The 13,243-nt window shown below is 40.1% G+C and overlaps 1 protein-coding gene across 1 annotated transcript; it reads left to right on the top strand.

Moving 5' to 3' along the window:
• Window positions 1-2,401: 2,401 nt before the first annotated feature.
• On the top strand, window positions 2,402-7,686 carry LOC310932569 (cell adhesion molecule 3-like; the record flags this gene model as incomplete). The annotated part of the gene is made up of 3 exons (XM_083895895.1): window positions 2,402-2,723; window positions 3,584-3,850; window positions 7,515-7,686. The coding sequence occupies 3 exons, from the start codon at window positions 2,402-2,404 to the stop codon at window positions 7,670-7,672; spliced, it is 747 nt and encodes a 248-aa protein (XP_083752021.1). The 3' UTR covers window positions 7,673-7,686.
• Between the last annotated feature and the right edge of the window lie 5,557 nt (window positions 7,687-13,243).

Raw genomic sequence — 13,243 nt, 5'->3', positions numbered from 1 at the left:
AAGTTGTGATGCATAGGATAGGATTTGTGTACCTGTAACAAGGATTTGTGTACCTGTAGCCCTATTTTGTGTTAACAAGGTATAAAAAAATATGTTCAACTTCAAGTGTTACACATTTGTGACTTTAGTGTGCGCATGTGAAATCTGCAGTTAAATGTGCTCGTGACTTTTGCACCAAATATACCTTCGTAGTCCATGCCCAACAAATATCAGAAAAAGTCAGAGTATGCTTATTTATGGGGAAATTTGGGAAAGTAATGATGTCGTAGCCCCGCCTCTCTGTTGCCATCTTTGTCATCGTTTTCTGCATTGTTGGTGTCCAAAGTTACAGCGCCACATACAGGCCTGGCATATATACTACAGTTTTAGAGTAATTTTTTAAGTTCCGTTTCTGTAGGTGGTGAAAATGGGAAAGAATGGAAATGGCCCCAAGAATAAGTGCCTCATACAAACTTACCTCAAAAATCCTCAACAATTCTTTAACCACTTATTCCCTGACTCTCTTTTTGGAGTCCCTGCTCGAAAATGACAAACTAAATAGAGTAAACCTCTGCAGTTACAAGCTCTATGTGGATTATCTTGGTATCAAAATTAAGATAACACTAGTGAGATTCCACCAGAGGTGTAAGTTCCACTGTAGATGCCACTGTGTCAGAGTAAATGTACATGGAACACAGCATAACTGAAGGATTTTTTTCTCTCACCTAAAAAAATATTGCATTTTAAAGCAAATATCACCTTTAAAATATGCAGTAGGAGCTTAAAAAAACATGGAGGTCATGTAACAACATGTGGACATGAGCTGTGCAAAGTCTGATGCTGCTGAAATGAAGCAGAGTGAAATTATAGAGGCTTTATTAAAGGGCCCATATTGTGCAAAATCAACTTTTTAATCATTTTAGTACTGATATTTGGGACTCAGGGGGCCATACCAGTCCCCAAAATGTGAAAAAACAAGACTCAGTCATGTTTTAGTGGTTCCAGTTAGTGTAAGTATAGGCGATAAAACATGCAATGTTTAAACCTCCTGCGGAATTACGACATAGCGACACATTTCACCGTGAATGTTGGCACCCCGCCAGGCAGAGTAATTCACAGCTCCACCGTAGCTCCCCCTTGTCCCTGTGAAATACGAGAGTGCAGGTGAGGGAGGAAGAGTGGCTGCACAGCGGAGCACAGTGTTTTACACAAACTACCAGCCTCAGAGGACTTGTGTGTCCAATGGATATATTTTATTTATGAAAAAATGTTCACAAGCTTCACAAGCCCTGTTGTTGATCGTGTATGTAAATTCCTATGCTAGAAAAACACCTTGAACGCACCAGTTACGTGCCGCTGCAGTAATGTGGCCTTTAGCGAGTGACATGTGTAGATCAATAATATGAAGAGCACGCGTTTGAAAGCACTGCAGAAAGATGTAGATGTTGTCCTACATTTCTTCTCAACCAAAGGCTACCTTTCTGTCGTGTTTCCACGTTCTCTCCTCATTATTGATCCACACACGTCACTTGCAGCTGCAGTAACACTGGTGCATTCAAGGTGTTTTTCTAGCATAGGAATTTACATACACGCCGTGCCGCGCGGCTCATTAATCGTTTTTCTTCGATTCTAATGTTTTTATGATCACGAGAAGCCAAAATCGTGGTCGCTCACGGGTAAATGGACATTACTATGGGGTATACAGAGCGGGGGTTGGGACGACGGTGCATGACAATAGGTGATAAGTGGCGACAGTATGAAAAGGGCTGTTTTGGCAGGTTTATTGAACTGCTATTGTGCTTCATCCTTATGCTATTTTGACTAAAGCATGACACAGACATGTTCATTAGGGCATCAGGAACTAGTTTAACTTGGGGTAATGAGTATAATATGGGCTCTTTAAAGAGATGTCTGGGCATCCTCACTTTTGGCACAGTTTGGCACCATCTGTGCCATTTGAGATTTCTTAGGTACCAAATTATTAAAAACCCATTTAATTTTATTTATATGTCACTACAGATCTAAAAAGAAAAGAAGAAGAAAAAAAAAGTATGATAACTCGCTGTAAATCGATGCTTCCTGTGCGGTGCGTAATAACAACTCTGTGACTCTGCAGCGTCTTAAGTTACACAGCGCCATAGCTCTGGCTTACCTTGATCAATTAGGGGGATTGACAGCATAGTACATGGTACCAGGTCCTTTTTTTAGTACCTGCTCTGGCTAGGTTTTTTATTTAATATTTATTTTTTAACAATCCTAAAAACATTGGTTAATCTCCAACAATTACCAGGGAAACCAACCTAAACCGTGCCAAGGTGAGCTGGGACTATAGGTGGAAAAGGGGCTATACAAACGTTCTCAACTATCCCTTAAACCATTTGTAACCGCTGAATATTTTGTTTTCTTTCATATTTTCCCAGAAATGCCAGACAGTGTGTCCATGAATGCACCGAGTCAGACTGGTCCAGTGGTGGAGGGTTTAACGTATCAAATGCAGTGTGACGTTACAAATGTCGCTCCAGCGCAGAACCTCACTGTATACTGGCGCAAAGGGAGCAAGATCCTCACGGAGACGTTCCAAGAGCCCATTCCGTCTCCAGTCAACAAGTCTTCTGTCTACTACATGAAGGTCAACAGAGATGATAACGGAGCTCAGGTCTGGTGCGAGGCAAAGCTCAACGTGATGCCGACAGGAGCCGATATGCCCCCAATGAGGTCGAAGGCACATTCATTGACCGTTCTGTGTGAGTTCTGAACACCTGCTTGCATGTTTCAATGGAAACTGCTGCCTCACGAGGAAAATGTATAAAGAAATCCATAATTAGGGCTGAACAATATTTAGCAAACAAACAATTGTACTGCGATAAATGTTTTCCCCACATTCAGTAAATGTCTCTTACCCAACATCACTTCCTTTCACCCTGGCCTTCAAAATAAGAGCCACAGGCTTCAGCAACAACAACTTCCGATATTAGCCTTGGCAATTGGCAGTGCACTTGGCAATAAAAATCGTGACACACCACGATATGTCACAATATGTTATTATTGCGATATTGCATAAAAGTAATATTGCAAAATCATATATTCAGATACAGCTGACACCATCTAGTGGACTGAAACGTAAACATTTTTATACTTATAAGTTAATTCTTTATTTAAAGCTAAATTAAAAAATTATATGCTAAAAAAATGTGATACTTATTGTCTCAAAAGCCATATAATATTGCAATATTTCACTGTATTGACAACCCCACCACAAAAATAAAGTAGAATCCCCCATATTCTTAGTTTTTGTATGTATAATTCATCCTCATCCTATTGTTTTTCCACTATATCAATGCATAACGAAATATATATAAATATATATAAATAATGCTTTTCATTTTTAATTTATAGCAAGTAATGTCATCATAAAAATTTTAATTTTCCCAGAATAATGAGATGTTTTCTGTTATTATGACATCATGTTACAACAAATAAAAACTAAAAATGTTCTTGTTATAATGATAACACGTGAAAAAAATAACATTAACCCTGACTTGGCAGCAGTATGTTTTATTTATTTCTGTTTGTATGTATTTTAATTTTGTGCTCCCCCCCTCAGACCCGCCCACTTTCAAAAAGCCTGAAAATGAGACACTGGATGTTCCGGCTGACCGAAAAGTTATCTATTTAGACTGCGCAGCAACAGGAAACCCGTCGCCCCTCTACAGCTGGAGTTTTCCTCAACCCATAGAGCAGATGGAGAAGTTAAAAAATGAAAAGACGCTCGTCCTGGACAAGTTCCTTCAGTTTCCAGGGACGTATGCCTGCACTTCGTCCAACAGCCAGGGAACGAAGACCAAATATATCACTCTCATCGAACCCCCAAGTAAGATAATGTCACTAAATTATAACATATGGTCCGTGTACTTGACAAACTTGGCAAAGGGATTTTCGCTTTAAGAAAAATCCAAACCATAAAACGTTTATAAATACTGTTTACAAATACGGAAATGAAAAACAAAAATCGACAAACACTGAGAAGGGAAAAAGACAGAATGATCTGTGGAAGATAATATTGATAATAATCGAATTTGATTAATATAATATAGTCCTTTATTAGTCTGCTTATATTAGCATTACCAAAAAGAGCAAATATACAAAGATATAAACAAAAAGACAAACACAATAAAAAAGTTAAAATAGAAGGTGTAATGTACATTAGTATTGACTAGATATTTACATTATAAACAGAGATTGAACATGGGAAATTACATATGTACTGTATATTGCACTTGTGTAAAATGTTTAAATTTACAGAAAATTGCACGTGGGATGATTATGTGTAACAGCTGCAGGGAGGACAGACATTTAGGATGTTTCAGTTTGTTACTGAAGGAGCTGCCCAGTGCTGTGATGGTGTCCTGCAGGGGATGAGAGAGATTGTCCATCAGAGATGATAGCTTGATAGCCATTCTACTCCCACCACCTCGACTGGGTCGAGGGGACATCCAAGGACAGAGCTGGCTTTTTTAATCACTGTCCAGGCTGTTCCTGTCCACAGCTGTGATGCTACTGCCCAGAAGGTCTTAAGGAGTTCTCTCTGCACTCCAAAAGACCTTATTCTCCTCAACACGTAGTCTGCTCTGACCCTTCCTGTGGAGTGCAGCAGCATGGTCAGACCAGTCCAGTTTATTATTAAAGCGGACCCAGACCGGGAGTTCCAATTAAGGCTGTTTTTTAGTGTGTATCTGCGTCATTACCCTTGTTTATGAAGCCCTGAAGGTTCTAAACAAACATTTCAGCCATTGCTGAGAACGCTGTGTTTTATTGTAATCTCAGGGTCAGTGAGATCTCTGAAAATCCCGTTAGGGTTATGTAAACACCGGTTCTCCTGAACAGCAGATTCTCCTGCTCCGGGCACTAGTCCGGGCACATCCGGTTGCGTACATTGAACCGCAGAAGAAGAATAACGTCTGTTGTGGAGGTGTTTCACGAGCGACAGTGTCTTCTGACTCCAGGTCAAAGTCATAAAAGGGACTGCTGCGGGGAGTCGTGAAGAAGCTATTTTTCAACACTGTTAAAACAATGTTTTGATAATGAGTAGCAGTGCATCCACCGTTCCAGAGGGGGGAGCTGTGCTTCTGAGAGCGGGTGTGCTGATGATGTCACTTCCGGGTTGAGAGATTTGAGTCTCAAGTCTCGCGGCTGGGAAACAGCGTCAGAAAAGAGGATTTCTATCGGCTCGTTTACAGCAACTAGGAGGTTTTTGACCATAAAAACAAGTTAATGTATGTAAGTAGACCTCCATAACTAACATATATGTGCAACAGGACCACTCTATGTGAGCTTTAATGTGAACACCCAGGTATTTGTAAGATGTCAATGTCCACTTCCTGGATGTTGGAGGAGAGTGCAGTCGTCTCCTGCAGAAGTCCACGACCAGGTCCTTAGTTTTCCCCACTTTAATCTGGAGGCGGTTCCACAGGGACCAGTCCACAAAGTCCTGTACAAGTTCTCTGTACTCTTTGTCATCATCTTCTGTGATGAGGCGGACGATTACAGAGTCATACAGGTGATGACACTGTTACGCTGTACCCGAAAGTCATGAGCGCTGCGCTGAATGGAAATTTGCCTGCAGTCTAAACATTGTCTTTACACCATTTACTGGTTTTATAGCAGAAAACAGACTGAATGGGAAAAAAAAGTGGGTGTGCTGATATGGCTGGGCGATGGGGCAATTTTCTTTATCAGTATATACTGTTCATATATCATACGATATATATCACAACACAAATCTCAATATTTCTGTCAAATATAAAGTTTCCCCTTTACTCTGAAGTGAAATGTAAAGATAGGAAAAGTTATTTATTATTTTTGTTTAACAATGTATTTAAATGGGTCATGGAAAAGCACCATAATGGTCTGCAGTTAGCTCTTGTGTTCTTCAGGGGAGAGATGCCACTGCTGCTTCTTATCAGTGGGTAGTGAGCGGATATAACCGCCCGCGATCATGCAACAAACACCACACGAACCTGATGGAAGAGCTGCTGTTGGTGGCTGCGCTAATGAAAACTTTAAAGCGGAACTAGACCGGAAGTTCCTATTATCGCTGTTTTTTTTGTGTGTATCTGCGTCATTACCTTGTTTATGAAGCCCTGACGGTTCGAAAAACAGAGAGGGAGCTGTGCTCCCTCTCTGTTTTTCTTCACGACTCCCCGCCGCAGTCCCTTTATGACTTTAAACCGGAGTCAGACCCAGAGTCAGAAGACACTGTTGCTCGTGAAACACCTCCACAACGGACGTTATTCTTCTTCTGCGGTTCAATGTCATAACCGGATGTGCCCGGACTACCGCCCGGAGCAGGACGATCGGTTGTTCAGGAGAACCGCTGCTTACGTAACTATTACGGGATTTTCAGTGATCTCGTTGAGCCCCGAGATTACAATAAAACACAACGTTCTCAGCAATGGCTGAACTGTTTGTTTTTCGAACCGTCAGGCTTCATAAACAAGGTAATGACGCAGATACACACCAAAAAAAACAGCGATAATAGGAACTTCCGGTCTAGTTCCGCTTTAATATATGTAAGTAGACCTCCATAACTAACATATATGTGCAACAGGACCACTCTATGTGACCTTTAACACACCTGCTGCCCCCTGCTTGTCACATGACGTGGCTGCAGCTATTCCAGCCACATGATTGGTTCAAAGCACCACTTCTTTCATTGTCATTGGCTGTTTGGGTTGTCTGTCAAAACATGGAGTTCTATCAAAGGTCTATGCGTCTTGTTTTTATATTGAGGAAAAGTTCTATTGCGATATATGTAATTATCGTATTATCGCCCAGCCCTATGTGCTGAGCTCCACACATTCTCGTCGCTCCATACTGAGTTTCCATGCAGCTGAGCTTTCACCACAGGACTTTCCATTCAGTCTGTTTTCTGCTATAAAACTAGTAAATTGGTGTAAAGACATATTTAGAATGCAAGCAAATGTCCATTCTGCACAGCACTCCTGACGTCCGGGAACAACTAAACGACAACGTCATAACAATAGTTTTCTGGGTCACAACAATATAAACTATGCAAAGTCGAAAAACTATTTTTTTTCCCGATTTCTGTTTGCACATCCAGACATCTGATCATTCTGTCCTTTTCCTTTTTAAATGGTTGTCATTTTTTATTTCCCTATTTGTAAATGGTAATTATGGTTTTATTTTCTTAAAACAAAAATCCGTTGATCGTCAAGTACACGGATCATCTATCCTTTTGTTTTGACTTTTGTATCACTTTTTTGCATTTTTACATATATATATGTATATATAAAAACTAAAATAATCCTTCTATAATTCCTTCAAACTGTTGTTCTCCATCAGGCGGTCGCCCTGGAACCACGGCTGGGATTATACTAGCTGTTTTCCTTGTTTTAATTTTCATCTTGGCATGTGCGGTTTATCATAAACAGAGAAACGCTTCCAGAACATAACGCACACACAGAGAGAGCGAGAGTGTGAATGTAATAAAAACACAAAAACTCCCTCTCCCACAGGGAATCCATCGACATTTGCTGCCATAGTTGGAGTTTTTGTGTCCCTGGGAGTCGTCCTCCTCATTACTGGTCTGTTAACTCTGACGCCTGCCGGCACATTTTCGCTCAGCAAAGGCAGCTACCTCAGAGGACAACCTGCCTCATCAGGACCTGTATGAGACTGACTTTTTAAAGTTTCATTTATTACTATTTTTATTATTATTTTTGCATGGCTCTTTCAGAGCAAATTGTATTTTTTTTGTGTGTTTTTGTGGGTGAGCATGACGGTTTCATAGCTCTTAAAGGTGGAGTAGACGGTGATGGCTGTTTGTTGTCAACTGTTGAGTGAGTCGAGCAGCCAAAAATTTACACTCAACTAAAAGTGGAAATATCCCATCTACTCCATCTTTAAATACCTTACAGGCATGGTGTTTTCTCTGATGGTGCATTTCTGCATGTGATGCAGCTGTAATTTTGACGCCTGGTTCACACTGGATGTGTGGCATGGACCGCTGTGTCTTGCTCACGCGTCTCCTCACACCGCCGATATGTTTCTGATTATAGTTTCTGATTTATCTCTATAAATGTATCTCTATATCTTGATAATGTTGACAAATACTTGCAGAACTTTCCATTTTCCATTTCTGGCACTACTCGGCTCTCCTCTACTATGTTTGGTATCTAGTGACGGGCAGAGCAGTTTTTTCCCGGTGTAACTAGATCATTAGAATCACTTAACCCTTCTGTTGCCAGTCGTTTTGTCGCCCACAGGATTTGGCATGCGTTTTATCTCATTGTACCGTAACTCCTAGACTTTCACCCTATGTCAGCTCAGATTGGCACAGTGCGCCCCCGCAGCCCTCACGTGGAAGATAAAGCGGCACTCGTTTCGCTGATTTCGACGCCATCTTTGTTATATCAAAATGAAATGCATTCTGGGTAGCCCTTGCTCCCAAGGGTGGTCTCGGAAAATCTCAATATTGAGGGCGATACAGCCCTTAAACTTGGCCCTCAACTTAATTTTTCTGAGAATCAGGACAGCACTTGCACTAGAGGGAGCGGTGCATTTTTGAGATTTAGGGTTAAGCAAGGAATTGGAATTCACCCTCAATCTCAGTGGCCTGATTATCATGACGCTCATAAGAGGGTTAATTAAAAAGATTAGTTCACAGAGTCGTTCAGTCCTCCATGCATGACCAGGACTGAACTGCGAAAATACGGGTGATCGGGTCGTGATTTGGCTGACGATCGCTGGCTTTCAGCAGTGCTGTCACTAAATACACCAGACTCTTCTGTTAAATATTGAGATTTTAGACATTTCCTTTGCTAAATGTTGGAGATTAACGCACATAGTTTTTAAAGGATTTTTTAAAACTGATCTACAGTTTGGCGTTGTTTGCTTTGATCCTTGTGTCGGACGTCGCACTCGTGACTCTACGCAGTCTGTTTGTATCGGCAGGTACTAAAAAAGCACCAGGTACTATCACTAATGGAAAAGCAAAAACAAAACAAGCCGAGTCAAGCCGTGCTAGAACTGTATCATACATAAGGGTTTCTTTCCTCCACAGCTGCTAAAAATAGTTTTAAATATGTAATATTTATGGTTTATTTTTATTCAGCTGACTAACACTTTTGTGAAATGGTGTCGGGTTTATATTATATTGTTAATAGAATGTCAATATCACTATCAACAGGTAATCTGTTTACATGTGCACGCAACGCATCAGTCCGGTGTGAACCAGGTCTACGAATGCCTAATCCAATCCAATAATCAATAATATTGCATTGTCAAAGACTCAAGAAACCAGAGGGATTCAGAGGTCAAGTGCTTTATCTTTTTATCTGTGTTTGAGTTTTAATGTCACAACACCATGGTGCATGTAGAGCATGAACACCTCACCCTGCAGCTGTGCTGGGCTTTTTGGTTTTGATTCTGTGTCCTGCACATTTTACTCTATGGTACGATCCACACTGTTCTAACCAGCCCTAACCGGTGTCTGTGGACATTGAGATGATACTGCGATGAAACCTCTGATTAACGACTATAAATCCTAGACAGTTTGTGCAAAGAAAGCAGAGAAATAGAGCTTTGCGCCCATATACTTGTCATTACAATAGCCCCTCAGGACGACCACGGAATGACCGACCAGCACGTCATACGTTTGTGATGTCTGCTTCTTGGTACCCTCAATTCCTGAACTGTTAAATAAGTGTAGAAGCACTCACTGATTGAATATAAAATGAAAATATAGGCGGCCTGAATGTCATGATGGTCATTAGAGGGTTATAACCCACTTTATGCTACCATTGCAACAAGATTGAGATTGAGCGTCGTACGATGCAGACTAAAGGCCACATTATACTTCTCCGACTGCGTAATGCGTTATCCGACTGCGTCACCACGGAGACGACTCGAGCCTTCATACTTCTGCGTCATGGACAGATACGCGCTGCAATTTCCTGCTCGATCAGTAGGGGTCGCTGCGCAAGGTTGTTGTGCTTTTGGCTACAGTGAGCAATGGCGTCCGAGAGAGAAAATAGAGAGAAAGACTGTTGTTGTTGAAACAGTGGCCGCTTCTCACTTTTCTGTGTAACAGAACGCAGTTTTAAGATAATTTGAGGCGAGAAATTAGCCATTTAGAGTCTAAACATGTGCTGTGTGTGTTAAGATATGACGTATTTATAGTTTGGCAGCGACGTTGTCGGCGGTGATCAGCTCTGCCTCTGTGGACGCTCTGCGCACTGTGAGCCGGCACAGAGCAGCGTTAGCTCGGCCTGTCCTGAGGACCAATCGCAGCTCTTGCCGTCTCTGTTGTCCCTTGACGGAGTGACGGACACTTAAAAAATATTTCGTGCAGTCGTGCAGAGGCTCTGCGTAACCTACGTAGAACACTTTACGCAGGAGTATAAATTGGGCTTAACTAAGTGCTGAAAGACGAATTATACCGTTGGACGCCTCGGATACACTATGTTGCTACATTATCCTGGTTTTATTATTCAGCCTTAAAGGGATGATTTTGAATTTCTGAAGTGGATGTTTTAAGTAGGAGTTGCTTCGCCGTGGTCGGTGTCTAATTACAGGTGAGCGGATATGTGTCAGCAACAAGGAAAGGAATGGTTTTAGGCGCAATAATCGTGTTTCCATCATGGTTATGGTTCAGTTTGGTATGGTACGATTTGGAATAGTGAAGCCCCAGGTCAGGCTTGTGTTTCGACTAAGAACGGTACCTTTACTTTTTAGGCCGGGTGTGTGCTGTCTTTGGACATGCTCGGTGTAGATCTATGGTCACTCCCGGGTTCCGATGTCAATGGAACGCAGCGTTAGCTCGCAGCACACAGGAAGTGTTGAGCCTCCACAGCCTCCGTGAGGAAACTCACTTTTTAGGAAGCTGTTTTGTAGCGCTGGTGTTTTGAAAGCCTGTGTTCACATTCACCTCATTTAATCAAGAAATTTGTTTTGTGGAAAAAAACAAATTTCACTAAACATGACTAAGAAAGGAGAATGTCTTGTCTGCAATTTGATTAATCTGTCAATTATTTATTGATTAATAGATTATTTGGTCCATCATATGTAAGCGCATGGAAATGATGATGTTCTCAGATGTCTAATGTATTCACTTTTAATGATTTATTTGTTAAAAGCGCAAAAAAGCATTTAAGAAGCAGAAAATGATGTAAGAAATCAAAATTGATTGTCAGAATAGTTGCCGGGTAATTTAGTAAAATGATTAATAACTGATTTGTGGTTGCAGCTCTCATCATAAGAAAGTAGCGACGGTATCGCTTTCACTGTCACATCTTTCATTTTTCACTTTTCTATTTTTAACTCAACAGAAACTCAGGGTATGATGTTTACATAACTGTATATCTGAGCCGGAACAGAGAGTCATGTGACCAGGGAGTGAACACCTTTTGTGTCTCTTCTCCTGGCGAACAGAAGCCATGAAAATAACACGATAAACTTAAACCAACAGCTCCACTAATCAAGATAAAAATTTAAAAAATCTGAGCGTCAGAAATACTGGGATTTTTGGTATCATGGGAGTTGTTGCCTGGTTTGTCTCTATACCGCGCTTTACACAGGAACTAAATCAGGGGTCTGCAACCTTTAGAATGAGAAGAGCCTTTTTGCCTCCGTCTGCACCCAAATAAAAAGAATCTGGACCCACAAAAATGACCCAATTATACATATATACTATATATATAAAAACACATTGTCATGTGTATGTATAAATACATCATACAGTCCCACTTCAGAAATCCTGAACTGTCCCTTTAACAGCAGAGGATTGTGAGGCACTAACTTGACCCACTCAGGTGTTTTCTCTGTTTTCAATACAGCTACATTATCTATATTTGCTTGAGGGTGTTTTTCAGTTTTGTTTTATTATTTTTAATGACTGTATCCATGTTTGTGCATCGTTACGTAGCAAATGTTGCAGGCTTTTAAGTAACGTGAAAAGATTTCATTTAACGCCAATTCCAATTTGGATCAAATACACTCTGGCAGTAGAAGTGGCAAATTTAACTCTTTTAGTAGCATTTGAACACCCTGGGAAAGTGTTACATTTGACTTTTTAAGTGATATTTAAACACTAAACACGTTACATTTAGCACTTTGATTTTGAACACTTTCCCAGGGTGTATTTAACTCCTTTTGTTTAAATACAGCTGAAATAGTTAAATTGTACTTGTTTGTTGTTCAAATAGCACTTAAAAAGTAAATTTTAACCCTTTCCTATGGTGTATTTACCTCCTTTTGTGTTTGAATACCACAAAAGAGTTACATTTAACACCAATTAACTAATTTAGTGCTATTTGAACATTCAAAGAGTTAAATATAACCTGGAAAAGTGGTAAATTTTACTATTTTAAGCGATATTTGAACATTAATAAGTGAAGTTTAACTCTTCTAGTTGTATTTAAACATAAAACAATTAAATGCACCATGGAAAAGTGTTAAATTTGACTTTTTAAGTGTTAAATTTGACTTTTTAAGTGTTAAATTTGAACAATATACTAGTTATATTTAAGACTTTAATTGTTCAGATATCACTTAATTTACCATATCTGTAAAACTCCTAGGCGTTGAACTGACTCATAAAGTGTTACGATAAGACTGCAACGTTTACTGTCTAACTTGTTTTACTATATTATTGATACGACTATTATTATTATTATTTTTTAAAATGTATGCATGGGTACATGTGTGGAATAATGATGATAATGTGTTTGCACTGAGGAGACTGATCACATAATGTGTTTTCCTGCGATTTCATTCGATGCTTTTTATCGTATTATGAGCTGAACATGAGCCACGACGTCGTGCAGCTCGACTGATTTGTGCCAGTCAGAAAAAAACAAAACCAAAGACCATTTTAATAAAATGTACAAGTCAGAGATGTGTTGTTTTGTTTAAAATATTAAAGTCAGAATTCTGAGATTAAATGATGACTTAAATCTCAGTTTGTTGTTTTTGTTTGTTTGTTTTTTTGTTTTTGTTTTTAAATCTCAGCATTCTGACTATCTTTAATCTCCGAGTTCATGCTGTTTTATTGTTATTATTTTACTTCTACACGGCTCCCCCCTTAATTCAGCCTGGTTTCGATTATACAGCGCTCAGTCTGACATACTAATCAGCACTTAAAGAAGACAAAGACTTGTTTCTCCTTCTCTTTCGCCTGCCAACATAAACCCTTTTTTTTTTTCTTTACGTTCAGCTGCCGTCGTTTCCACTCTCCTCTCTGGCT

This window comes from Microchirus variegatus (genome assembly GCF_963457635.1).
Source record: "Microchirus variegatus genome assembly, chromosome: 10".
Classification (NCBI taxonomy): Eukaryota; Metazoa; Chordata; class Actinopteri; order Pleuronectiformes; family Soleidae; genus Microchirus; species Microchirus variegatus.
The sequence above is the reverse complement of the archived record's forward strand: the minus strand, read 5'-3'. Positions and strand labels throughout refer to the sequence as shown.